Source organism: Plutella xylostella, chromosome 4, assembly GCF_932276165.1.
Source record: "Plutella xylostella chromosome 4, ilPluXylo3.1, whole genome shotgun sequence".
In the NCBI taxonomy this organism is placed as follows: Eukaryota; Metazoa; Arthropoda; class Insecta; order Lepidoptera; family Plutellidae; genus Plutella; species Plutella xylostella.
The window spans coordinates 4,229,298-4,256,643 of record NC_063984.1 but is presented as its reverse complement, the minus strand read 5'-3'; the positions used below and the strand labels follow the sequence as shown (position 1 = coordinate 4,256,643).

The 27,346-nt window shown below is 37.1% G+C and overlaps 3 protein-coding genes across 5 annotated transcripts; 2 read left to right on the top strand and 1 right to left on the bottom strand.

Annotated features, from left to right (window-relative positions):
• Nucleotides 1–2: 2 nt before the first annotated feature.
• LOC105385879 (mitochondrial import inner membrane translocase subunit Tim21) lies at nt 3–1,092 on the bottom strand. Its single transcript, XM_048631563.1, has 4 exons — nt 640–1,092; nt 371–553; nt 147–281; nt 3–114 (listed from the first exon to the last, which is right to left on the bottom strand). Exons 1-4 carry the CDS (start codon nt 982–984, stop codon nt 106–108), a joined length of 672 nt encoding a protein of 223 aa, XP_048487520.1. The 5' UTR covers nt 985–1,092; the 3' UTR covers nt 3–105.
• An 825-nt stretch (nt 1,093–1,917) lies between these two features.
• On the top strand, nt 1,918–9,022 carry LOC105385878 (solute carrier family 66 member 2). 3 transcript variants are annotated; one of them, XM_011556324.3, is made up of 6 exons: nt 1,918–2,386; nt 2,484–2,620; nt 3,140–3,271; nt 5,116–5,332; nt 6,868–7,000; nt 7,537–9,022. In XM_011556324.3, the coding sequence occupies exons 1-6, from the start codon at nt 2,184–2,186 to the stop codon at nt 7,591–7,593; spliced, it is 879 nt and encodes a 292-aa protein (XP_011554626.1). In that variant the 5' UTR covers nt 1,918–2,183; the 3' UTR covers nt 7,594–9,022. The 3 variants fall into 3 exon arrangements, with proteins under 3 accessions (XP_011554626.1, XP_011554627.1, XP_011554628.1); XM_011556325.3 differs by having other exon boundaries at nt 1,919–2,386; nt 3,188–3,271; XM_011556326.3 differs by lacking the exon at nt 3,140–3,271 and having other exon boundaries at nt 1,921–2,386.
• Nucleotides 9,023–11,338: 2,316 nt separating this feature from the next.
• LOC105385877 (ubiquitin-conjugating enzyme E2Q-like protein 1) lies at nt 11,339–27,195 on the top strand. The gene is made up of 6 exons (XM_011556322.3): nt 11,339–11,492; nt 18,069–18,614; nt 22,117–22,309; nt 24,230–24,431; nt 25,565–25,810; nt 26,009–27,195. Exons 2-5 carry the CDS (start codon nt 18,484–18,486, stop codon nt 25,798–25,800), a joined length of 762 nt encoding a protein of 253 aa, XP_011554624.1. The 5' UTR covers nt 11,339–11,492; nt 18,069–18,483; the 3' UTR covers nt 25,801–25,810; nt 26,009–27,195.
• Nucleotides 27,196–27,346: the final 151 nt, after the last annotated feature.

The following is a 27,346-nucleotide window of genomic DNA, read 5'->3' as shown; positions in this document are numbered from 1 at the left end:
CATTTTATAACAATGTATTTATTTAATAATGACTAATCAGTTCCTATAATCCTAAAACATTTACAATATTTAAATCTACAGGTTGTCCTTATAACCACATTCAATTTACTGTGTCGTCGGATACGACGAGGAGGCCATCACTGTGTTAAAGATAAAATAGGCATCTGCACATCCATTTTCTTGTCCAGTTCAGCCCTGTTGTCCTCAATTATGAATGTTTTCCCACTGAAGTCATCAAGTTGGACCAGCAAATATCTGCACAGGTAGTTGCCATAGTCATTCTGTAAAATAATGAAAATATTATTCAATGATGGTTATCAGCCTTTATAATGTTATTTTCAATAAATTTGTTTTGTAGCATAAACCAGACCTGCTTCATGTCAAGTTCAACAACGGCTTTGTTGCGAATGCCCTTGATGTAGAACCTCATCCGCATGTGCGTGGCTCCATCCTTCTCGTACACGGCGTGGCTGACGTGCGTGCGCCGGCGCCGCGACGTCTCCTCGCCGAAACCCTTGATTGGAGCCCCTAGAGCATCCTCCACTCTAGGATCCTAGAATTACAATAAATTTGATACTGTAGCAATGTCCACATGCTTGATATGCTGTAAATTTAGTGTCACAGTACCAAGTAACTTACATTTTTGCATTTCTCAAGAGCTGCAGAGTAAATACTATTTGGGCTATTGCTGGAGAACAGTTCTCGGAAAACGTAAAAAAATATAATGCCAGTTACGCCGATTCCGGCCAAAATAACACCAGTGTATGACACAGTTTTTGTAGTTTCCCTGATCTTTTCACCGAGAGGTCGCACGTCTGTGGAGACTTCAACTCTTTCCTGACCTCTCGTTAAACTTTTTTCATCTTTTTCTGATAAACAGAGCCGACTGGTACTGAATTTCTTGGAAGTTTGTAACACAATTGGGATAAGATCAATATTCTTACTCAATCGAGTCATAGGCCGAAACTTTGATATCAGAGTCATACTTTTGCTTTTTATAATATTATTTACAGTAGTCGATTATTTTCTATCTGTTATTTAATATTTTTTAGGTTAGAACTAAATTTTAAGTATTATTTTGATTGATAATGTCATAATCAGCTGTATCTCGTACAGAATAAAATTTGGTCAGGCCACTAGTTATTATTCTGTGGTCAGGCTAAGCGCAAAGTCGTTATTCTAAAGCTGCGTACACACTGGGCCAACGAAGGATATTTATCGTTCGCTAGCGTTGGCCTCCGCATGCTCGTTGGTGTTCGTTAATACGTCCAAATACAATTAGTGCTCGAACGAACGTTCGTTGGCACTTGATTCCGGATCTTTTCTCTTTCATTCGCAATTTAATCATGGACGACGACATTCTTTGTTTTTCTGCATGATCTAAATAGCGGGAAATATCCAAGTAATTATCAAATTGGACGTCTACACGCTACGCTCTCTTGCTTCAACTGAGCGTTCGTTCGTTGGCCTTCGGCGACCGTCCAATCGGGGTTCGCTCAAATAGCTCGATTTCTTTGATGTTGCCGCCACGCTTCGGATCGCCGGCACACGCCAACGAGTGATCGTTGGCATTCGCTAATCCATCCAGATTGCAGCAACGAAGGCCAACGAAACCCGTTCGTTGGCCTTCGTTGGGCCGGTGTGTACGCAGCTTAATGATGATGATGAAGGCCTCATGCCATGATATCAATGATGTCTGTACTATTTCTGTGTACTAATTTTCTCCTTTCAAAACCTTGATTCACCATTTCAATGGCCAAGTCACATAGACGAGCAAAATATACATACTTAAATTCCAAGGAAGGCGTTTCTTTAGTTCATCGAAAACAAACTTGATGTGACACTGAATTTTATTCTGTGATTTCTGTCAATTGGCCGATCCATCGGGAATATAGCTGCAAATGAGAAATAAACAGTTTCTATTGGTTAGTGGTGGAAGTGAATGTGTTCATTGGATAAAAATCTTTAGATTCTGTTTGATAGTGATTTCGGCTGGGCCAGATTTTTGTAAATCGATTTATATTTTGTGAAGTTTTGAAATAATGATCGCATTTAAGTTGTACAGAAGGATTAGGAGCATGAGTATAAGAAACCAAATATGAGAGTGGTGCCAACCTTCTATTTGGTTAAAACGGAGCTTATAATTTAACATAATATAAAGTGAGAAAAATTAATCCTTGAATATGGATTGGATAATTTCCGATGAGTTGGGTCTGACCGTGGGGCACTTAGTCGGTTGGGGTGCAGCTGGTGCTATGATAATAGGTGGAGTAGCCCCCTACGTACCACAATACAAGCAGATCAAAAAGACGCAAGATGCTGAAGGATTCTCACTTTATGTTTGCCTAGCTCTCCTAGTAGCTAATACCCTTCGTATTTTATTCTGGTACGCAATATGTTTACTTTATTTCATTGTTCATGATACCATTTGTGCAAATACCAATGGTGCAGGATTTTAAAACCTTTTTCAATGTTATTTTCAGGTTTGGCAAAAGATATGAAATCCCATTGTTAATACAAAGTATAGTAATGAATGCTACAATGTTTGTAATGATTCACCTTTGTGTAACAGTTCGAAAAAAGAACCAAATCATCAGAGCAAGAGAAAGAATATTCACTGGTTAGTATTAAACTTATGACTTGCTAATTTGTTGGTACCAAAAATCTTATAAGATGATAACTAACATTTATTTTTAGCCTTTGCATTGCATAGTTCTATCTCCATATAGAATAACTGAACTCTATTCTTCAGCTACTCACAAACCCTTTAATATCTAAGACTAATTAAACCCACACTGAGAAAAGAGTGTGTAGTTTTATAGCTGCCAAACTGGCAATATTTTCCAGTAATTACTGAATAGCTATGAATGAATAATGTATTTAAACTGCACACTTTTTTCCAAATCTACCTATTTCCTTTGTGTACTGATAAATCATCATTAAAACCAATTACTTCTTAGATAGCTTCTATTTTTATTTAAGTTCCTTCTTTATATTTTATTTATGTCATATGTTTTATCAAATCCATTACAAATTGCTTTGAGCAGGTTATACTCGTTTTTTTATTTAAGTTTTATAATTTTAGTTGTGTATTAATTTATGTTTTATTTGGTGGTTGGTGTTATTGATGGTGCAATAGGTGCAATATTCATGTTATATATACTGTTATGTTGTGTGAATGGGTCAGCTCAGCCGGACGAAACGGCTCATTGGTTGGACCAGAACCAGAGGAGCGGGGGAATCACGCCAGAGAAGCCTCGCCGCTTCTACGGTGAGTTCTCCGGGACCTCACGTGGGTGTGATGCTGTGTACTGCTGGATATTACTTTCATTTATTTGCAATTCGGGAAATGCCATCATTGTTGAATTTATTGTTATGTTTCATTTATTATGTTGTATTTTTACTTCAAGTGTTATATGATTTCTAACTTTCGGTATAAGTTGCAAATGCTTACATTTGTGTTGTTTTTTATGTATTGGGAAATGCATGGTTCCATGGTACCTTTAATTTACTGTGTCTAAAATATACTTTATATATTTTTTCCTCAAAATTCTACATTCAGAACCAAAAATGATCCCATTTTTAAATAATTATGAGTACTAACCAAACTAATCCTCAGTGTCCAAAAGTTTTTTTAATAAAGATTTGAATAGCTTTCGGAAACTGGCCACATAACACACAAAACTAATACCTAATACAAATCGTTTATTTACAATCGTTTATTTGGTGCTAAGTAAAAGTTCACACAAATGCATCTTATCTCTAGTCCCTACACTAGGATTCCCTGTGTTGTAGGGGCTAGCTTTCACTCTTCCACACTATTTTACAAACATTTAAAATATATATTAGTGTGTAATAATCTCTATAGTTGTAATTTTCATGTTAAGTTGCCTGGTTTCTTCATCTTATTACATAATTATATTTATCTAGAGTTTAATAATAATTGAACACATGCTTTATCTGCAATTTATCTGTGACGAGCACACACAGGGCATTGACCGGTCACATTTATCTATAAATAATATCCTAGTATTGTCTCTGAAATGTAGTATGATGAACCTTTGAAATCTGCATTATGCTTATTTAGGAGGTATAAATTTATCACACAAACAAACATTGATTGAATTTGGGGCTTATTGGAATGTTTTGCTTTTTATAGGTATGTAGAAAGAGTAAAAATATAAATATGATCACCTAATATAAAGAAAGAAACAAAACAATCTAATAAACTAAACTAAGTACCATAAATACCTATTACTTAAAAGAATTCTTGTTTTATAAATATTACCATGCACTTATACCATTTTCCAGAACCAATGATATGGGGGACGTTTTCATGACGTTTTGAGTTTGGCAGTTTTAGAGATGTCCGAGAGTAAAATTCTATCGACTTGTACCTCATCATCAATCTATCCGAGCCAAATAGTCACAGTCCTGTAATATAATTCTTTTTGTTCTATCAACCAAACTCAAATAAATTACAAACTCACGACAATCCGAGTTTAAAACAGCCTTTCTCGGCATTTTGACCAAAATAACAAACAAAATGACAAAAAACAGACCGAAATTTTCCAACAACAATATAATAAAACCATAAATTAAACTTTACTCAAATTATACGAAGGATATCGATGAACTACATGTCTACATGAAGGTAGATTATTACAAATATACATATTAAAATTATTATTACTCTGAGAGGCAGCATGAGAGAGATATGCACTCTGATTAAAAACATCATAGTTTGTTTTAAAGCTGTTGATGAGAAAGTAAGTAAGAAATACTATATACCTACTTAATACAATGTAAAAAATTGTAATATCTTATCGATTTCAGAACGTCGACTTTGATGTGTCCCGTCTCTAGTACGTTCCATTTTACCAAAGTGTGTACTCAAGAAATATATATTATCTGTGGCCGTTGTCAATAAAATGACAGATTTTGCAATAGTATTCATGCGTTAAATGGAAAATTTTAAAGTGTCACCCATATCATTGGTTCTGGAAAATGGTATAGATTCCCCAATAAATAAGACTTTAACTTGCATGTATAACTAATGTACTAATGTGAAGTCACATCTGAAATTAATATATTTTTTCCGTTTCAAATTTTCAGATATGGACAGGAAGTATTTCTGGGCTTGGACCGACTTTCAGAGCTACCTGGACTGTATGCTAGTGTTCTCAGTGGTCGGGGCGGCCATCACATATCTACTGATTGAGTTCTCTCCCTTTGTGGAGCTCATTGGCTTCCTCGCTGTGTTCACAGAGGCCATGCTCGGCGCGCCGCAGATAGCCAAGAACTTACGGAACAAGAGCACTGAAGGAATGAGGTATGAACTCAAAGTATCTTTATTGGTGTGATATCTTCAGCCTATATTACTTTCAGGTGATTTGGTGATATATAGGTTGATGCTAATGGTTCATTGTTGTCTTTTTAGTTTAAATTATAAATGCATGTTTGAAGTTACATGCATTTCTATAAATAAAATTTTATTATAAAATTATATTCATCAATCTAACTTCTACTAATTGCACGCCATAAAACATTATCATTAGTCCATTCTGATAACAACATGTAACTTATTGACCTGTCTCAAAGATTTTAGAAGACCATATTTAGGCGTTTGGTGGCTGACCTCATAAAACTTGTTAGGTAATTAAGATAATATATTTTACAGTTCCTATCAACGTATTTTTATTTCAATGTCAGCAAGTTTTGATTTTAACTAATTAATTATAAGTTATAAGATTACTAACGTTTTCAAATACTCTACATTCTTCATTATACCTACTGTTGAAGCACTAATCCTGTGTCTAGATTCTAACTTTAATATTATTAATGAATTCATACCTATAGTATAATATGTACCTACCTCTACAGACCTAACTATCTACAAATATCATGTTTACATATAGGGCATTTACACACACGTGCTTATGTCCACTGGTTACACGACTTACACGTGGTGTGGCCACCGCATAGTTTAGCATAATAATATTCATCTGGTGCCGCGACGCACGACCGTGGTAGATGGCTATATTGAGAAATGCTAATTTAATGTGCACCAAATATGTAGGTTGTACAACATACCTGAACAATATTCACCAACAATGCCAACAACATGGCTTTGTAATGTGTACGAGAGATTAAAATATGAATAGCAACTTAGTATTGTCCTTACTGACAAATGATTGGGGTTTGGAGCTTATCCTCCGAATGCTACCATTGTGGTTTGCTTGTTTGGGCGAATCTTAAATGTTACAGTTTTCATTACAAGACATTAGGTATACACTTTTGTGGTAAGTGCAATGTGTGAAGATGTAAAAACAGTTAAACAAACTGCAGCGCGCGGAGTTCACTTCTCTTTCAATCTCTTTCAGTGAAGATTGGCCCACTAGCTGCATCCTTTGCCTGCAAAGCTGTTGTCATCTTCAGAGAATAACTGCCCACCGCTCACCATACACCTCCCCAAAGAGGGTTACAAAATCCTGATCTCAACTTCCTTCCTCACCCACTTTCTACCAGCGACCAGCATAATGAAATCGCATGCACGTTGCTTGCATGGAATCCATTATACCTACCTAATATAATGAAGTAAAAATGTATAATTAGAAATTGAAGTTCCCATTTTAAGTGAATCGTAATCTTATGGTCAATAAACTATCTTAACGCTTTGTTTCACTATAGTCTCTTAGTTCATTAACACCCCTGTTACATTGTAATGTCACCAATTATTCGTCATCTCCATATTAAATTCTTGACAGATATGTCAAAAGTCAACAACTAATCCCTTGTTATGATCTAACAGAGTATGGGGAAACTGGGGCTTAAACCTATGTTCATGACTTTCATCTTCTGTTGCAGCCTGAGCATGGTGGTGATGTGGACGTGCGGCGACGTGTTCAAGACGGCGTACTTCGTGCTGCGCGAGGCGCCGCCGCAGTTCTGGATCTGCGGCAGCCTGCAGGTCACGCTCGACCTCGTCATACTGTTCCAGGTAACTTTTCAGCTGGAATATTGTCTCTTCCATCCATAGGTTGTCTAATAGAGACTGCTTGTAAGCAATAAGACCGCCTTTTTGCTATTTTATTTATAATTTGTCATTTTGCAATGTTTTCTTTAATCGTGCAAAATAATAGAGTATGTATTCTATTATATATGGTTGGACTAGTATACATATAAAAGGACTGCTTTAGTCAAGAGTTGTTTAATTACTATTTAAATATAGGTTGAGTTGAGTAACATACAAAGATACACACACGCTTACACTGTTATACACGGGTTATACATTGTAGAGATACACCTAATATGTATTGATAGATACATACGTACTGCACATCATCAGCCTGTTATCATCTACTGCTGGACATAGACCTCTCCTCGTCATTCCTCATTCGCATTAGCAGCGTTAGACACATTTAAATATTGATGTGAACATAGTGCGGAATAGGATGCCTTCTTACAGACCACCCGCTAAAATATTATTTGGAATATAATATTATAATACTTAACGAACTCCCTTGCCTATTCCAGGTGTGGTTATACCGGAACAATACAGCGGAGGCGAGAAGATCGCGTAGAGGAGACTAGCAGTGGACTGAAACTTACTTATAGCACTTATTGTACAGCTGGAGCCGCGCCGCCGCCGGCCGCCACCCATTCCTACGCCTTTACTACTTTTTATGATGAATCTATTTTCTACGAAACATCTTCTTCTACAAGTATTATGCGACATGTCGCCAGAAACTATTTGGTCTAGCGCTTGACTCATGGCCCCTGTGTGACGTCACAAGCAGCTATGAGTTAAACGCCGCAACTTGCTAACATTTATTTTTTAAGATTGCCAACCTACACTCGCTTATCTTGATATTTGGAAGTAATTTAATTTTGATCCAAGTATTTCCATAGACTATAGTGGGTTTTTTACTACATAAACCCTGTAATTTTGTATTAAGTTATAGTAAATACAGAAACGGAGATGTGCCAACGATGTAACTTTATGGCATTTATAGTCAATTTGACCAGAACGTTGCGATGTTTGTTCATAGTGTCCTGATATATTGATTTCATAGGCTAAAGGTGCTATAGGTATGTGCCTCGGTATTAAATATGAATGCCGCGCAGGATTCGCTATTATAGTCATTGAATTAATTGTAAGATAATAGATGAATTATTTGGTGAATTCCATATTTTAGTAAATAATTTGGTACAAGACCAGTAAGAGACACAATTACCTTTGTTTTTAAAGGTAAACTTTTACTATAGGTTGATGTATAGTGAGATACTTCCTAATGAATGTAAAGTACTATTGTTTAAGATTTGGATAACAACAGTGAGATAGCCGCCAAAATGCTGTCGATTTTAATTAGTAAGTTCATAATTGTATAGACAAGAGTATAATTTTGATGTATTTTTATTTTAATGTAACGACATTATTTTGTATATTTTGAATGAATTGATTTTTATTCTTCCAAGATAGCAATATTAATAAAGGAGTTTATCGATGTTAGATACTATATATTACTGAAATTATAACTACTTGTGCACGCGTCTGTTTGACGACATTTAGAGTAGCGACTCATATTGATGAATGTGGTCAGCGTAGTCGCTTGTGTGTGAAAGTAGTTAGAGCTAGAGGTTGTTCTACTGTTATTCCATATTGTAAGGACGTTTTAAAACTCAGTAGTATTTCAAAGATGTATCTAGTGTTGAAACTCTACAGTTTTAATTAACGATTTGATTAACGCGGTGAGGCTAATTATTGTGATGATGGCCAACAATCTTCAATTAAGATCATGTACATGATGTTGCAAAAGTGGTTAAGTAAACTGGAACGGTGTAACTCAAATCGATATTCTGTACAACTTCTGGGATTCTTCTAGGATTTTTGGAAGTTCATGAAAAAAGATCTACTTGATAGTAAAACGTCACGTGAGATACATAGTTTCTATGAAGAAGACAAAAATATTTTCGCGATATTTCTAAAGTTGTTGAGTCACTCCTTTTCTTTACTATACGCTTTTTAACCGACTTCGAAAAAGGAGGAGGTTCTCAATTCGTCTGTATGTATGTTTTTTTTTTTTTTTTATGTATGTTCATCGATTACTCAGCCATTTATGGACCGATTTTGAAAATTCTTTTTTTGATGTATTGGGTTGAGCTCAGGGGTGGTCCCATTTTTTTTTCAGAATTTTATTCCACCCCCAAGGGTGGGTAAAGGGGTAAAAACAGGGGTATAAATTTCCATTTTGGGCACTTATCAACCGATTCTTATGAAATTTATAACGTAAATATTGTTATTATAACAAAAAGATATGATGGTGACCTTGAGCTGATCTGATGATGGAAACGGAAGGCAGTCAAGGGAACTCCTCAACGGTATATAGCAACTACCTCGTGTTTGGGCTCGAATGATTCGTATTAACGAGTAGGACATATTGGTATCATTTGCATCTTACTTTTGATTGATAATTATTGCAAATAAACTAAAAATAACAAAATAAAATAATAATTTTAAAAAAATTAAAAACCGACTTCAAAAAACCACTAAAACGTAAGAAATAATTTAAGGTTTAGACCAATCCTAGGTCACAGTATAAATATACCTAAGCAGGTACTGTTCTTTTTTGAAGTTGGTGCCATATTTCTTCAGATTAACTGCTTTGTCACTGCACCAACATCAAAAAAGAACAGTACCTGCTTAGGTATATTTATACTGTGACCTAGGATTGGTCTAAACCTTAAATTATTTCTTACGTTTTAGTGGTTTTTTGAAGTCGGTTTTTTAACACCATCTTTATGAGGATTCATAATAATGAGTAAGATAAACTTGAAACTAGCCTCAATGAACAGGTTAATATAATATTGCATTTTAATAATCGTGTTAATTTACGTATGTAAAATGTGTGATTATAAACTTACCGAACAGTCGTAAAGTTGCATTGTGCAATTTTTGTATGTGTGAATTTTGATTTTGCTCTTTGACCGTTATGATAGTACAATAGATAGCTAGTTTTAAAATATTTTAATGTACAATAAGTCTAGTCATGGCACGACAAGATAGAGAGTCAAATTGGGTTGTTATTGCAACACAACATATACAAGCAGACAAATGTAAATCTTATAATATTATGTACACCTATGTCTACAGTTGTTCCAGAGTATAAAATCGATCAAATACTGTTCAATCTACAATATTAATAATTAATAACATTCAGAATTCGTATATTTTATTATTTGGTGGTAAACTGTTAGGTACCTACTACCTTTCTCGGCTGATGTTATGTATTTGTAAAATATTTTTGAGGGTGCGATGAACTAAGCTAATTTTAGAGATCATTTCTAACATCGCAGTCAGTACCTGTTCCAATTCTAGATTTTATTAATATAATAAATGTATTAGGTAGGTATTAGCACATAGTTTAAAAGCAATGATATATGCAATATTAAAACACTGAAGTACCTCCTTGTTACTTCACTGTAACAGTTTAAACGTGTTCTTTATATTATCGTAATAGATATTTACAGAGCTTTATCAATAATTAAATATTGTATATGTACCTACCTAAGTAAGTAATTTGTGTTTCATATATTTCTTAGATTATGTGTGTTACAAAGTACCTTATCTGATTGATTGAAGTGCACTCTAGGCAGTGCTTGCCATATTGCGTGACTCAGTGAGATGTGCCGACTGTATTGAACATGACTATTAATAGGTTAATTCATTATATTGTATATTTTATTATAATCTTCATGTTTTTGTAAATTCACTCTTCCGTAATGTCTTCATTTGTTGCAAGTCTTCCGTTACAAATTAACTATTTTTTATAAATATTTTGTCGAGTTATTATGTTTAGTACAATTTCATTTTCAATAATATTATGAGGTATTGCTACAGTATTGTTAAATTCCATAAACATGAACACGAGAGAAACCTTGTATATGGTGTGATGTGACATATCATATTTTTAGGACCTTCTTGATATAATTGCATTGAAATGAATCCAATAATATATGAAAGATAATTTCGTCAATTAAAAGAACCTATTGTAAATCGAATGACGTAACCATCGTATGTTGTGATTTTTATGCGTTATTATTTCCTAACGAAAATAAAGTTATATATTGTTTGTTAAAGTTGGTACTTTTCATTCATTCTCCCACCTACACATTGGGGTAGGTTGTACGCGCCTATACATTCAATCCAATCACGATAGTGCCTCCTAAAATGCTGAAGATGCGAACACAAACAGAACGAGCGATAAGAGGCGTAACTCTTACGTCTATAACAATAGAACTGAGGGATGCTCCAGGTTGGCAGAGTAGGCGAAACTGGTGCTAAAAGCGATGACGTCACGAGTGCCGGGCGAGGGGTGCGGATCGATGCGGGGGCGGGACGGTGGCGCCGCGCGGGGCCCGCGGGAGCCGCCGCAGTGAGGGGCAGGCACCGGCCGGGCGTGCTTCCCGCGACCGCAGCCACGGCGAACGAGGTAAGTGTACTATTACTATCTACGAATATTATGTTCCTGAAACCCGATGCCTATTAGTCCCAGCCCTTGTGACGAGGTCAACAGGGGCCCTTAATTACCGCATTCGGATTACGATTTATGCTGTTAAGTTGTTAGCGCCTTAACTGCGCTATTACAACACATGTTTTGATAGCGATTGTTTTATTGCGCTCGTTTTAGCAGTGCTCTCGTTGCACTTTTGAATGGGCGGGCCTTCCTATACCTACTACTCATTCCGGGCACGAATATGGTACGGATTAACTTAGAAAATACTTGGTAGAGTAACGAGATACTTGTTATCTGATAAGGTAATTTTAAGTGAGTCGTTAGTTAGGTAGGTTTTAATTAAGTAATCATTCCAGTGTCCAATTTTACTTAGGTACTGTTATCAGTCTACTGATGTTTTTAAAAAATATCCCCAAAAGTAAATATACTTTACAGGCTTTTGCAAAAGTGGTCAGTAACTAGTTATACCTACTAAGTTAAACTGAAGTGTCTCTGGTGGTCATAACTATTAGGGGGGGTAAAAGTTTCCCCTTTCGGCTTAGTTACAATTTTTTTGCAACACCATGTAACTAGTCCTCTAGAGTTAAATATCCCACAAAAGAGAGTAGGTAAGTGTATAGTAGGTACCTCTACCTACTTAAGAGTAGACTTGAAGACTTGTTTCTTGTTTGTACGTATACGCAAGTACCTGTTTGGTTTATCTGTGTTTGTAAACTGCCAAAGTCATTGTAAATGATCTTATCCTAAACCTACTGTAGAGCCTCATTCTTGATATCAAATACGGGAAGTAAAACCTACATTAAATACGTAATTACCTACGTAAGCAGAACTTCAAGTAACCTTTTATGTAGGTAGGTACTTACGACATAATTATATTGGATCTACGTAAATTCCGAACTGTATAGTGTATGAATAGGCACTTTAAAGATTAATAGATTCTTGAATCTATAATAGGAATGGTTGATGTAACTTCGCATTTTGTGCCATCATAATTAGAACAAAGAAAAATTACTCCCTACTGAGTAGGTACTGAGTACTGAGTACTGACCTACCTACTAGATGCAACGAGTAGTGATTTGACCGAATACTTAGGTAGGTAGGTACTCAATAAAGAATATTCGTCATATTGTTTTATTATAAGAACTAGGTACCTATATAACGTAATTTTTGATGTTCTTTTTCATTAAAAGCACTAAATATTTGTCCAGCATGAAAATTCATCAATAATAAAATAAGACCCCTCAGACCCCAGGCCATAAATTGGCGGAGATATCAGTGATGTGATGATACTGAAATACTGCTGATGATTGATAGGTAGGTACATAAAAAAATCCTAAACTACATGAGACGAATCGAAAGAAAACCTTCCCCTTTTTTCAAAGTCGGTTAAAAATTAAGCCACATGAAAAACAACGTAGAGATGGAAAAGCTAAAGTTATTTTATTACTTATCTTCTTTAGCTAATTTTATAAACTATTGGTTACATCTGTAAATGTATGAGCTTATCATGCGGATTTTTCATACATATTAAGTACCTAGATGATATTGAATAAATAAGTGAATACAATGTGGGAGGCGAGTATCAATACTTTACTCAAGTAGGTAGGTATTACCCAGTTCGGATAATGAAAGCTCGCAGCAAAGTTTATCTCTGAAACTGACATATTTATTAAAAATTATACGGTCTTCTGCTGCTACTTCCAATGATTGCTAGTATCATTTCTTATAAAAAAAAATATTTCAGCGTCTAATTATTTTTTTAAAGTACTTATCTTCTTAACTACTTATAACGTACTTACATTTAAACATACTTATATAAAATATAATAATAAGACTATATGTTGGTAGGTTCCTATATAGCTTCGTTAAATGACTAACATCATAATACAGGGATATGTCTAAGGGACTGAAAATGAATCCAATTCTGGCCGGATTTCTTCTACGTTAAAAATCTAGGGCAAAGCCATAAAACGGGTTTTCCAAAAGCTTTTCAGAGGGTTTCAGTGTTCCACAATTTATTTCGTTTGTTTCTCTTCCACTTTACCCTACATCTCTAAGCCCACATGCGATCTAGGTATCCGTTAAGTTAAGCCATATAGATACCTAGTATGTCCCACCCACCTAATCTTAGTTTAAAAAACCGGCCAAGTGCGAGTCGGGCTCGCGCACAAAGGGTTCCGTAGCAGCAATTACAGTTAAATCAACCTATCTCAAAAACTATAAGAGATACTTTGATCAAACCAAAAATCGTTGAAAGAGTTAATTAGCATGCATCACCTCTATTTTTTTTAGAATTTTATACCCCGTAGTTATAAAAATAGAGGGGGGGGGACATACTTTTTACGACTTTGAGAGCTGATATCTCAAAAACCGTTCACTTTAAGAAAAATGTTTTTTAGAAAACTTTATATCATTTTAAAAGACCTTTCCATTGATACCCCACACGGGTATGTACATCGAAAAAAAAAATTTCATCCCTCAGTTACATGTATGGGGGGCCCCACCCCCAATTCTTTTTTTTACTATTTAGTGTCATATTTTTGTAGCGGTTCATACAACACATATTCCCATCAAATTTCATCACTGTAGTACTTATAGTTTCCGAGTAAATCGGCTGTGACAGACGGACAGACGGACAGACGGACATGACGAAACTATAAGGGTTCCGTTTTTGCCATTTTGGCTACGGAACCCTAAAAAGGGTATTTTTTTAATGCTTTCGCTGAGTTGCAGAAAGGGATTTTAAGCTAATGCTAGCTGCCTTGCTTTGGCAGTAAGTACTTATACGGACAGAAAAATCCAGAGCCAGACATAGACATAGCTGACATTAGCTTAATGTTAGATTCAACTCAGCGTTAAACATAATAAGTAAACATGTTTTGGCTTATGACAATTAGGTAAGTATCAATATACTATACCTAAGTAAGTACTTATTTAATATAATACTCTTCGGATAGGCGACACGAGTGACGTCACAGGGGCGCCAACGCCAACCCCCAATCATGTACCCCTGTCCCTCGGCCACACCATTCCAATTCCACTCCATAAGTGATCAATTAAATCATATCACGCCTATAATTATTAATATTTAATTACATAATAAAATTATGAAGTAACTTAACTTACTACTCTCATATTGCTAATTTACGAGCGGGATATTTTTTTTACGAGTGGAAGTTTTTTGTTTATCTTACTTACAAGTTACAGTAGACGCTAAGCTACACGGGTTCATTATCAACGTCGATAAACTCGTTTACTAAATGCGCATTCCACCAATCACCGCGCCATACTTTATGTCGAATCGCGATAAAGTTACGATTATCTACGTCGACAACGAACCTGTGTCAGCAACGGGAGTAACGGGATGTTATTATTTTTTCACAAAGTAATTTGTCTGAACGAAAAAATAAAAAGTACATAACTATATGGCATGTAAAGTTACCATCATCGTTACACACAAAACTGACACAACTACAATAATGGTACTTAGATAATATTATAAGTAAAATGTGCTCCACTTTTCACGATCACGGTCGCATGCTCCCGGAGGAAATCAATGAGCCAACTCGCCGAGCGCGCCCGGGCTCGAGGGTTTACTCTAGATTAGCAAAAAACGAACGGGAGCTGCCAAGGTAGAGCCGTGCGGCCTGAGTTACGCTCCAAATCTTAATTTCCCGTCACGTGGAGTGACATCCCATACCAAAATAAAAGCTAACTAGTTTACAAGGTAGGCATAGCATAATTATAATTTTTTTTATGTGCTAGTAAATGTGTTTTTCCACTCTCTTCAGGATGCGTTTTTCATTGGATTGACTGCGTGTATACATCCGTTATTTTATCTCTAATTAAAACCTACCTATCTATAGTAGTTCTAATGATACTGGGGATCAGAAAATAAGCAGGTTTTATTAATATAAATGTAGCATTTCATAAAAATAAACATTAGTTAGTTAATATTAAGTCTAACTCTCTATTTCTCATAAATTCACGGTACTTAATGGATTTATGTGGTTTTAGCAGGCGACCCACTGCGTCTATTATCAAAAAGCTTTCCATTTATTGCTGAGCCAGATTTTCGTTGTATCTGACTGTGGTTTTGCGAGCTCTACGAACAACAAGGGTTCGTAGCGTTCGTTTGCTTTCAAATAGGGTTAGGATTTCCATTAAACGTTAATACCTAGGTATTTTCATTTCCTTTCTACATAATCGCATTCATTCAATGTTTACCTTTACCTAGGTATATTTGTTTACCATCCGCAAGAGTTAAAGTAACTTAAGAATCCAGTGGTAAGTATCTATTTATCGTGCTTACATACAAAAAATATTGTCCACAAGACGTATCTAGTAGTCTCAAGTTAACTGCTGCGAGAAGATAGTTTAATTTCTTAACTACTTAGGTAGATTCGTAAAAAATGAAACGTTTTTGGTACAATAGATTCTTAACAAATAATAATATAATATAATGACTTACTTACTTAAGTTTGTAGATGTAGATAAATCCAAGGGTAGAAAAGTGGGGTCGCGATATAAGTAAACTAATGCGGTATAGACTATAGACTATAGTGCCCACAACTACCCACGCTTGGAAAAGCGGCCGTTATTTCGTATATTTGTCGTTGAAAGGGTCTCGGGGCGCATTAATGAGCTCATGAAATAAACATGAATTAATGGTTTGTTGCGTGGGTAAAAACTAAAACTTCTAGAACCGTACTCATGTAGGTACATATCTACCTACATAGACCTAGGACTGAGGCACTTGGCAATAGAGGATTAGGCAACTAAGAAGGGTCATATAGTCATATAGTTACGTTATCATTATCAGAATGTATTATAAATAGGTAAAGTAGGTAATAGACATTATTAGGTATGTTATGTATCACTAGGTAAGTAGTTACACGCAAGTAGTAATTAAGTATAACTACTTACTTAGTTTTCGGTGTCAATGTATTCGTGTTAAGCGTAATCTGAATCTACTAGAATATCACATTCGTGGAACGACCGCCGTAGGTTTTCGATTGCATTTAGGTTGATGCGTAGACATGAAATTTAATATCATCTATGTAACTAAGTTAAGTACCTAATTACCTATAAATTTAAAAAAATACCTAACTACTTTAGTACTTACCTATATCTATGAGGCTTGGTCGCACTCTAGATACCTATTACCTTAACTTAACTACCAGTAAACAAAAGATCTTTGAAAGTGCTGAAAGTAGGTCACTGAAGTCCCCAGCTCCTATAAATTAGCTCGTCAACAACTAACAACCTCATTACAGTTGGGTATATTAATAGACATTTTTGTACTTACCAAGTTAATAAAATATTTATAAATAAGAAATCATTTTATTATTTAGGTAAGTATACCTTTCTTTACTGTATTTTACTTTACATTATTTTTATTTACTTGGCACGAACTTATTGACCAACCTACTTAACTATAGCTAAGCTAAAGTAGGTAGGTATATCAAGTTATACCAACCTAACTATAACAGAATTTATACGGAAAGCGTCTAACGTTTTCCCTATGTTAAAGTCTACATAAATATTTTATAAGTGCCTAATTGGAATCCCACTTGTTTTAGCTTCAATACCTTCTTTAGAACTAAACAATATTCAATTTAAACAACGCGGATGAATGCATAAAATGAATTGCTAGCAATTGCCTTCTAAAAATAAGAAGATACAAAAAGTTGGTAAAGTGTGTTATGCAAAAGAAAGTAACGTTAGCCATAGAGTGCTTTACAGCTGCATTACGCATGTGATGTGGCGCTGCTGGGGGCACCTCCGGGCCACATAAAAAAAAAGGGGAAAAGGTCCTTATCAGCCATTTACACACACAATTTTGTGAGTGAATTTTAGTTCGAATAGAATACTTCTAGTATAGTTACTTATCAAAACCAAGTCAGTCTTATGAAATTCATTGTTATTGGCAAGTTCCACTATCTACCTATACATTAGAATCTTGTGTTTACCTAAAAATTCTGACAGTCAGTTGTCGGCAGCCCACCATAAAGTGAGTTCAATTACTTATCGGTTATCAAGTAATACCTAAATCAAGTGACCCCACGAAAGAAAGAAAATGAACGATTCTTGTCGCATGGGGCCGCTAAAGAAATTAACTCGGCTACCCCTCGGGCCGGGTTGTTGCATGTCCTAAGGGGCCCATTGCCGCTGTCTTACAAATCAATATCTGAAAATGGTAGGGAAACATTACCTATCCGGGAAAATATAGTGTTTGGATTAGTTTATTGATCGGTGAAGACAGCAGAAAGTGTCACTTGCATGCACCTCCTTTGAATCCATGCATAAAGATAAACCGTACCAATCACTCACCTAATTACTTTCTCTTATCTACAATAGTATTTACTTATGTAGGGAAGTACTTAGCAACAATAGTATAACTAAGTAGCTGCTAATTATCCAATAAATTGTTTACAAACAAATACTTAGCTAATAGGGCGATTAGCATCGGCGCTTCGGCATATGAATAGTGTAGCAAAATAGTGGGTAAATGATTCACAAATTAACCGCATCCGTTTTCCTTTGTTCCAGTGTGTGGTGACTGCGGCGAGTGCAGTAGCGGATCTGCGAGCGCATACAAGTGTCCGGGGCAGTTCGTTCACTCGGGGCAGCCGGAGGCCGCGGGCTCGCCGCGCATCTGGCGACTGCACGTCACGGCTCCCACCAGTCCCACCCCGGCAGCGTCAGTCCTCGAGCGTGCGCCGTCGACAGCAGTCCGCCATCAGGCGCAGGCTCCGCACACGCTCCCCAGACATGCACTAATGCAACAGTTCCACATCAAACAAACGATAACGACTGCACTCGACATTTTCAACTGTGACAATCGTCCGACGTGCGACCCATCATATCATCATCGCGTGCCTGCGGATGTGATTAATCTTGGAACTGGTGTTACTGGATATTAAGATACGTGCGTCAAACAGAAAGTGCCGGTGCTTGTGCAACAATGTCGTCGCGTTCTAAGGAAAAAGTAGCGGCTGCTTTCCGGAAGTTGTTCCGGTCTCCGGAGAAACTGGACAAGGATGGCGCCGGGCCCAGCGGCTCCCCGGCCCGGCGGGGCCTGCTGCGGAGACACAGGTAGGCTAACCTGCTACCCTACTCTTACCTACCCTTTCAACACTTTCCATTTTATTTTTAGAACCTTGTAGAAGTTGATGAGTACGAGTCTTTAGTTACAAAAATCCCTCAAGTTTATGTTGCAAATTCCAACTTTGTGCAACTACCTCAGTATTTACCAACAGACCTTAAGCTGTTTCAAATTTGATTAAAGCTTTGGTAATTGTCTGTTTGGTAATGAGATGGTTGGTCAAGTGGCCGGTCACGTAGGCAGCACGACGACGGTGAAGGCGAAAGTTGTCACTAGATTTCATTCATAATGTTGTAACCGCCATGTAAACATCTCGTCTCAACCAATTGTTTACAAACAGATTTAACTTGCGTCTATGTATAAATAATTGTATCATACCTAATAGGTTTATCTTCTTCATTTTGCATGTGGGTTGACATGTTGATAAGCGTAGTCAGGCCGGCAAAATGTGAAACATTTAAACTAAACCACTTGTTACGTGAAGTTAGCGAACAGCAGGTATCGATGTAACACGCACTAGCTGCAAATCGTAAACTGTAACACCTACCTCGGTGACTACAGTAAGCGACTATTCCAGCTGCTTTTCTGTAGAATTCATATTTATATCATGACGGTTAAATTTTATGAATCGCCAAACTAAAAGTATTCCCTAATTTTTTACCGTTGGACGTAAAAGAACATTGAGATACTTAGGTAGGTACATACAGCAGCAGGGTTCACTCTGAAAGTATTCCAACCATTAAGTATTCAGATCAAGGTACAAAAATGCATCCCAAAATGTATTAGTCTATGCCAAAATTATCCAGAATATGGTGTGGCTACATTTGATGCATTTAGAAAGATTACAAGTCCATTTAATATAAATGGAGAGGATTTGAGGATATGATTTTTTTCTGATTTGGTGAAGCCAGCGGCCACCCAATAACCAATAACCAATAACACAGAGTAATTTCAAGAAGGGACCTCACATGTAGCATTGGTATGCAGCGCGCACATAGTTGGCAGTTATCTGGAAGATGCCAATGTATACGATATGCTGAGACAAAAGATTGTTTACTAATTAAAATCTGACCGTCGACTAATGAATCGCGGTTCGTGGCCATTTGTGGCGGTCAACGGCACAAAGTACGAAGTATATTATGTAAGGTATAAGTATATAAATAGGTATATTATTATATTCTACGCGGAACAGCATCTTGCAACAAAGACCGAAGACAATGTGATCACAACAATCATTCGCGTTTGTTTTGTTTCTCCTAAGTGGCTTTGTTGTAATAATGAACAAACTGTATTCAAACTGCGCGGTGCGTCTGTATAGAGTCTTAAAATCATAATATGGTACTTAATATACCTAATAGCTCTCAGAACTAGTAACTAGTTATTCTTATTAGGTACACCCTATCCTTTCTAAACTTTCGTTTAAGGTACCTTAAACAAGATAAGTGAATACCTAAGATATAAGATCAATCCTTAATTAATCAATAAGTACCTACTCAGTCAATTCAATAAAATAAGCTAAGGCACAACTTCATCTCGATAACGTTTACTATCTACACACACTACTCAGTCACAGTACCTAGTGTAACTACGAGCTAGGAGGAATTTTAATGTGAATAAATAACATCCATCTCCTAGATCTATTTTTAGCTGATCGAGTGCACAGCTGCATTATAATTATTCCTCGTTTAGCATTAGAAATGTACTGCGCATTCAATTCTTTTAAATCCATTTCGCGAATCCCTGGAAGTCATCGACCTGATGCACCTGAATTCTGGAATTACCGCATTCCGTGCGTAATGGCTTGGAAATAATCCAACGCGTTTAAACGGTACAGCAATCATTCACTTTCAGTTTCGACGCCGCGACAGTATGACGGATGTGTGGATTCAATCGAAGAGTTCAGTCATATCGGTCTTGAGTCACGGCGATGATTCAATACTTGCGTTGCGATGTCCTAATTCTGCAACCGGTGTACCTACGTGTGCAATTTTACACCTTCTGTCCACACCATAACTTCGTGTCAAGTGGCAACGACCGGACAACCAACGTTTCCATCGTTGTTGCAATAAGTACTATAGGTACTGTAGCATCTCCTTTTCCTTCTACCTCATACAGCCTTTGCATAAGCATTGAGATGTCTAGCTCAATCTAATGCGTCACAATAATTTTAGTTTTTTTATACGGCTGCTGGAAATTAGTTGAATGCATCAGAAAAGCAACTTGTTTTGTGTTAATAGAGCTTTACTAGCTAGCAAAGTCCTAAAAGTATGATAGGTACTTAGGTACTCTACTGTGCTTGTTAGCGACCACACATTATTTCGTAGAGATAACGAAGAATCTTAATGAAAACATCCGGAGGACCGTAGGTTGGTAATTGCATGCCGGCGCTTTGTTTACTCCGCCAGCTACAACACCTGGCGAGGGCCCGCGGCCACACGCGAATATAAACGGTATTCCCTCCAGCACCGCCATACAGGTCACGTCCTAGTGTCGAGCACAGGGGGGTTACTTTATACTGACGAAAAACGAACGAACGAGAACTGTCATGCAATCGGAACGTTTAATACAACGACATAGAGTCGTGGCTTGCGCAGGCGCTCCTAAACTTCGTTTTTCGTGTAGAGTGACCCCCCTGCACTCATATCGCATACCGATAGCAATTCACATGCCGCCGTCGACCAAAATAATGCAAGAATGCAACTAGGACATCGATTTTATTCTTATTCCCTTATACATCGAGAAAATAGTAAGTAGATACCCAGCCTTTGTTCTCCCTTTGTTATAAGATTCTCGCATCTCAGCCGCAGAAATAGCCCTGAATTAATTGAAGGATTCGCGGAACTGGATTGGTGTTACGCATGAGTTGGTAATTAAACGTTTCCGATTCCATACACGTAAATATGATGATGTTGGCGTACTATGAATTCGTGTTTTGCAATAGGTGATTCATTGCTTTTCAGGACAGTAAGCAATTATTGCTAAATAATAAACGGTTGTTTGTGTAACGAAATAAACGCGCAAAAAGGGACCAACCTTCACCTGTAAATGCTCTACTTAGCAGTCTGGAAACATCTTTGACTTTGTTTTTTGTTGTTATGGATAACATCCCTTTCAGGGTTTCTGTTAAGCAACCAAACACAACATGTATTGTTGCAAACACGCGAACAACGAAAAAGTTCCAGTGACAAGTAGCACCAAATTACTCCAAAACGGAAAGACGCCATCTACAATACTGAAGTATAATTCAACATGAAGTACATTTAATAGAGCATCAGAATATATGTAAAGTAATCAACTAAAAACGAAAATATTTTGAGCAAATTCGAAATTATTATGAATTATGATCTAAATTCAATGTTTTAAAGAATTGCTGTCATTAGGCGTCACCATATCATAAGTGCAACTTTTTCATTGCATGTGAGTGTATAATTAATCTATCACAGCCATCCAACTTCCCAGTTACACGCATTTAATCATCCCTCGTAATTCCAGAGACGGCGTGAGCCCCGCGGAGGCGGCGGCCAGCATGCCGCCCAGCCCCGGCGCCATGGCCAAGAAGGCCATCGCCATCGCCAGCACCAGCGAGGCTCGCGAGCGCGCCGCCGCCGTGCGCACGCGCAGACTCATGAAGGAGCTCAAGGAGATACAGCGCCTGCAGGAGAGCCGGCCTGAACCTATATTCACGGTGAGATAGACTGCCTACATACTGTATATACGCTTTTGTTTTTTTAAGTCATTCCTTCACCCAAAGATTGCCTGGAAGCTTTTAGCGATAAGGCCGCCTATTGAGTAATATCCATTATCTTTACGTCTTCTGGAGCGGAAGGACTTGCTTGGGAGATCCGTGGAAGAATAGGTTAACTACAATGATATTCTGGGGACTGCGTTTGGTCTCTATTAAATAGGTACTTATAACAGAAAAAACTAATCTTTACAACACAGGCAACAACGATGCAGCTGTAAAACCAACTGTAATTTTAAATTAAATTACTCGACTCTACATTTTCCTCTGTATCAAGAAATAATTAGAACTTCTTTGCCATGACTTCATTATGCGTACGTTAATTGCCCCTCACCGAGCAGCTTCTCGATCAAATTGGGATATCGGTGGGCGTCCTAATAGCAATCAACACTCGACGTCAGTTGCTCCTGTCATCGCATGTTGTTTATTGGCATATCAATTAACTTAGGAATACCTTTGATATTTGAGATTACGTGTGTACCCTGGATGTTTAGTGTTTACGTACCAAGTACCCATATAAAAATCATAAAATACGTAATAAGGACAGGTCGCAATAAGGAAGTGCTGACCTCATTAACGGATATCATTAAACGATAAACAAAAAATAAAACAAGAGCCAAACGGTGTAGATAACTTTATCAAAAAGCTGAAGCTCATTTGTATGGCTTGTATAAAAGTTTGACATTCCCCGCATTGGACAAGACTAGACAAGTAAACCAAGATAACACCGTAAGTTGTAAAATCCCGATATTGCATATATGCATATTCCTCTGATGCATCAAACAGTTTTGAATCCAATTCAAGCAAATCACTCAAAAACGTTGTAAATAGCTGTTAGTTTATTCGATTATCGAAGATGATACCTAGTCCGAGGAAGCGACATGTGATACGACTTCCGGCGATGGCAAAATTATCATAACTTTGAATTTTGATTGAAAATCTATTCAGGAAGTCATCGTTTCTAGATGCTGCCAACAAATGTGGTGCCGCTACTGCCTCTTGTCTCCATAATGGAGCCCCTGAGGCATATTCACAAAGCAAACACGTTCTACATCTGCACTCTGAAGTCTACATTATTCATGAACAGTATCAGTTGATACCTACCAATGCTACATATTTACTACTTGGAGGCTGGAGTTGTTCCTAAGAGTTGGCAATATGCCTATCTCTTATATATTAGGTACATTTTAGCTCCAACACAGGTTCTAGAGCCTTTGTCATCTATTTATAAGTACCCTTTTTTAACAGTAGATATATCTAACCGGATAAGGAGCTAACGGTCTATATTTGAGAGATGAAGCCAACTTATGTGTTTAGTTGTTTACATATAAGTACTTACACATATTTTTATTAATTATGTAGTAGGCGAGCTAGAATCAAACCGTTCTACCCATTTTTTAGCACCTGTTGTCCATCTCCTCGAGACCGCGTGTATCCCAGTTTTCCTCATCTTCTCTTTCGCGAACAACAAACAACGAACAAACTCTTCCAAATGAATCTAAAAAAAATATTAACCTGTACAATTGTACACTGCGCCTAATCTTCTCCATCCAAAGTTTGTCTGGCAGAGATCGCTTTTAGTGATAAGACCGCCTTTTGTTCCCTAATTAATTTACAACTTGTTAATTGTATTATTCTTTTCGGTGTACAAATAAAGTGTACAGCTACCTCAAAATATGTTCATTTTATCTCTTCCATCCAAAGGATGTCTGGTAGAGATTGCTTTAAGCAATAAGGCCGCCTTTTTGTTCTGTTTTTTTAATATTATAAGTTTTTTTTTAGTTTTTGTATTATTTCCTTTGGTGCAAATAAAGAGTATTGCAATGTATTGTGTATTCTATCTATCTATCTTCGTTTTACCAGGTGGAACTAGTAAACGACAACCTGTTCGAGTGGCACGTGCGGCTGCACCAGATCGACCCGGAGAGCGAGCTGGCGGGCGACCTGCGCGAGCTGCACGTGCCGCACATCCTGCTGCACCTGGTGTTCCCGGAGAACTTCCCCTTCGCGCCGCCCTTCATGCGCGTCATCGAGCCGCGGATAGAGAAGGGCTTTGTTATGGAAGGTCAGTACCGGTGTCTAGATGGATGGCTATATAACTGGGGGATACCACCACCGAACATTAGCTATTAAATTTGCCATTTAGCAAATGTGACGTAACTTGTATGGATCTGACCGAATGTGTCGGTGGTTTGACGGTGGCTGGATGGACGAGTCGACAAGTAAGAGAATAACCAGGGGGTTAGTAAGAACAGGGTTTTATAGGAGAAACGCACGTCATCGTCATGTCATAGTGCCACAGATAGAAAAGGGCTTTGTTATGGAAGGCCAGTGGCGGTGTTTAGAAGGAAGGGCTAGCTGGACGGACAATCGAGTAGAAGAATAACCAGAGGGTTTTATAGAAGAAACGCACATCATCGGCATCAAGCCAGAGAAGGGCTTTGTTATGGATGGTAAGACACGAGACCAGGGGGCTTAGTTTGATTTTACAGTTAAAAAAGCACAGTGGTTCATGTTATGTAGAGGAAGATTAGTATCATGCGGTATCGATGGTTGGATGATGAAACTGTAATATTGAAATTAACAGAACTAATATAGCAAACGTTAACGCTAAATCAATACAGGGTACTTTAGCAATACGCATGTATTATGGAAACGTTTATCTATCTAAGGTAAGCAAGAGCGTGTACACAATACAAAGCGTACAAAGTAACGTCAGTTCAGTTAAACGGTATTTCATAGGCATGGGTTGCACATGTTGCACAAGTTAACGATACGGGCGATTTCGAGCCGTCGATGACCATAAAGGCATAACGTACGACTATAATACGATCGTAATTTATGTCTGAATGGGCAATAAGGCCCTTTGAATCAGTAAGGACATGTAACAATTGATCGAACACGCTAACTAAACGAGGTCAATTCCTTTAGTAGTTCTGAGGTGTCGGTTGCACAACTCAGCCTCGGAGCCCTGATTTGGACAGCAGCATTGTGCTACCTAGAACAGACGATCTACTGAATCATCATCATTAACTGGCCTCCTTGTAGATGATTATTAGTTAGAACAGCTGCAGCTGTGGGTTTTGAATTGATTTTCCACTGCCAAATCATCGAGAGCTCGTGTACCTCACCACCGGACTTTTTTAGATGTTTGTTTCTTTAACACTTCAAATAACAGAGTATTATCATTATTCCCAGGGGGTGCGATCTGCATGGAGCTCCTAACGCCTCGCGGCTGGGCGTCCGCGTACACCGTGGAGGCAGTGGTCATGCAGTTCGCGGCGTCAGTAGTGAAGGGGCAGGGGCGGGTGGCGCGGGCGCCGCCGCGGCCGGCCCGGGAGTTCTCCCGCCGGCGCGCCGAGGAGGCCTTCCGGTCGCTGGTGAAGACTCACGACAAGTACGGCTGGGTCACGCCCTCGCTGAGCGACGGCTGAATGGCTTCAGGTACGTAAAGGTAGAAATGTTGAGGGGATACCGTCGTTCCTAGGCAATTTTATAGTATTGAAAATATTGAAGATTCATCTGCATGTAGTGACTTCTTATTCAATGATCATAATACATCGCAAAATAATAATAACTATAAATATACAATTAGTACTCTTACACCTAATAATTTTATAACTTGTTTGTTTTTTGTTTCAGAAACGTGAATCCAAGTAAAATGCAGAAAGGATCTCTATAGTTAGTACTTGAGAATAATTTTTAAATGTAATTTGTGCAATTAATTACTCCTTGCGTAATTATTGTCTGTACCCACTTGTCTAAATACCGTGGACCGATGTCTTTACTCTTCACGCTTCAAGTCCACTAGTTTAAATAGTACTAGATATTGTGTATAGTATTAGGTATACGGAACCTTCATAGATATCATAATATATGAAATTGTCACACAATTTCAATAACTATATATGATAAATCTTTACTCAGGCAGTAAGTGAAGTTCAGTGGAAATAAAAATACAATTGGTTTGTACAAATTGTCTTAGACTTTACCCCAGATTATTTAATGTATTAATTAACTTGGTGGTTTCCAAAGCCATTTTGAAATTGTATGTATTAAATATGTGCCAAAAATCCTTAATTTAAGTTAACAAGATACTCGGGAAATATGCTCAATACTCGTTTTAACTGCGTTAGAGTTCTTAGTGTATTCTCATAAACTGTATTTTAGTTTTTGTATAAAGAGTATATTATTAGGTATGCAAGTCCTCCTATGTAGGCCAAATCCTTAGCAAGTATCCATTCCAAAATTCTAAACTATTGATAACTATTTCCATTACTCAATCATAAGCCTTACCTACGTCATAAGCTCAAAATCCTTTTTACTGAATGCTTTCAAAGGAAAATGTTTCCGTCCCAACGTCATTTAACCTTTTTGATATAAAACATTCAACAAATTAGATGCAATTATTGTGTTATTACTTTGTACCCCTCTTGCCAACAAATTTATTTTTAATAAATAAACTTTTAACAAATATCTATATTTATGCTTTTGTGAAATGCTAATGATACAGTATACTACTACATAATGACAAGATGTTAACATTAACTTGGCAGTAGTCAGAGTATGCTCAAACTAGATAATGGAAGTATTTTCTGTAAAGTGAAATGAAGGCTTGTGGTAATGTTAGATTAATTAATAACAATAAAAGTGTGTAGATACTTAAATGAAATAATTAAAATTTTGAAGAGTAATCTTGATGTTGTTGTCTTATTTGGCAAACCAAAGATGTTTATTTTTATGAAAATTCCATAAAGTGCAAAATGAGTATTTATATGTGGAATGTAAATGTAAAATATTATGGGTGTAATAAAAAAATATTGCTCAGACCAGGTTTGTTTCATTTCCCTCTTACATATTATTTTATAACTAAGTTTATTCCCACAAACATTGCTTTGTTTAAAAAATATTATTGTATTGGGAGCTTTGCAATAAAAACTATTAAATCTTGAAAGTAAAAGGTTACTTAGCCAACTTGTT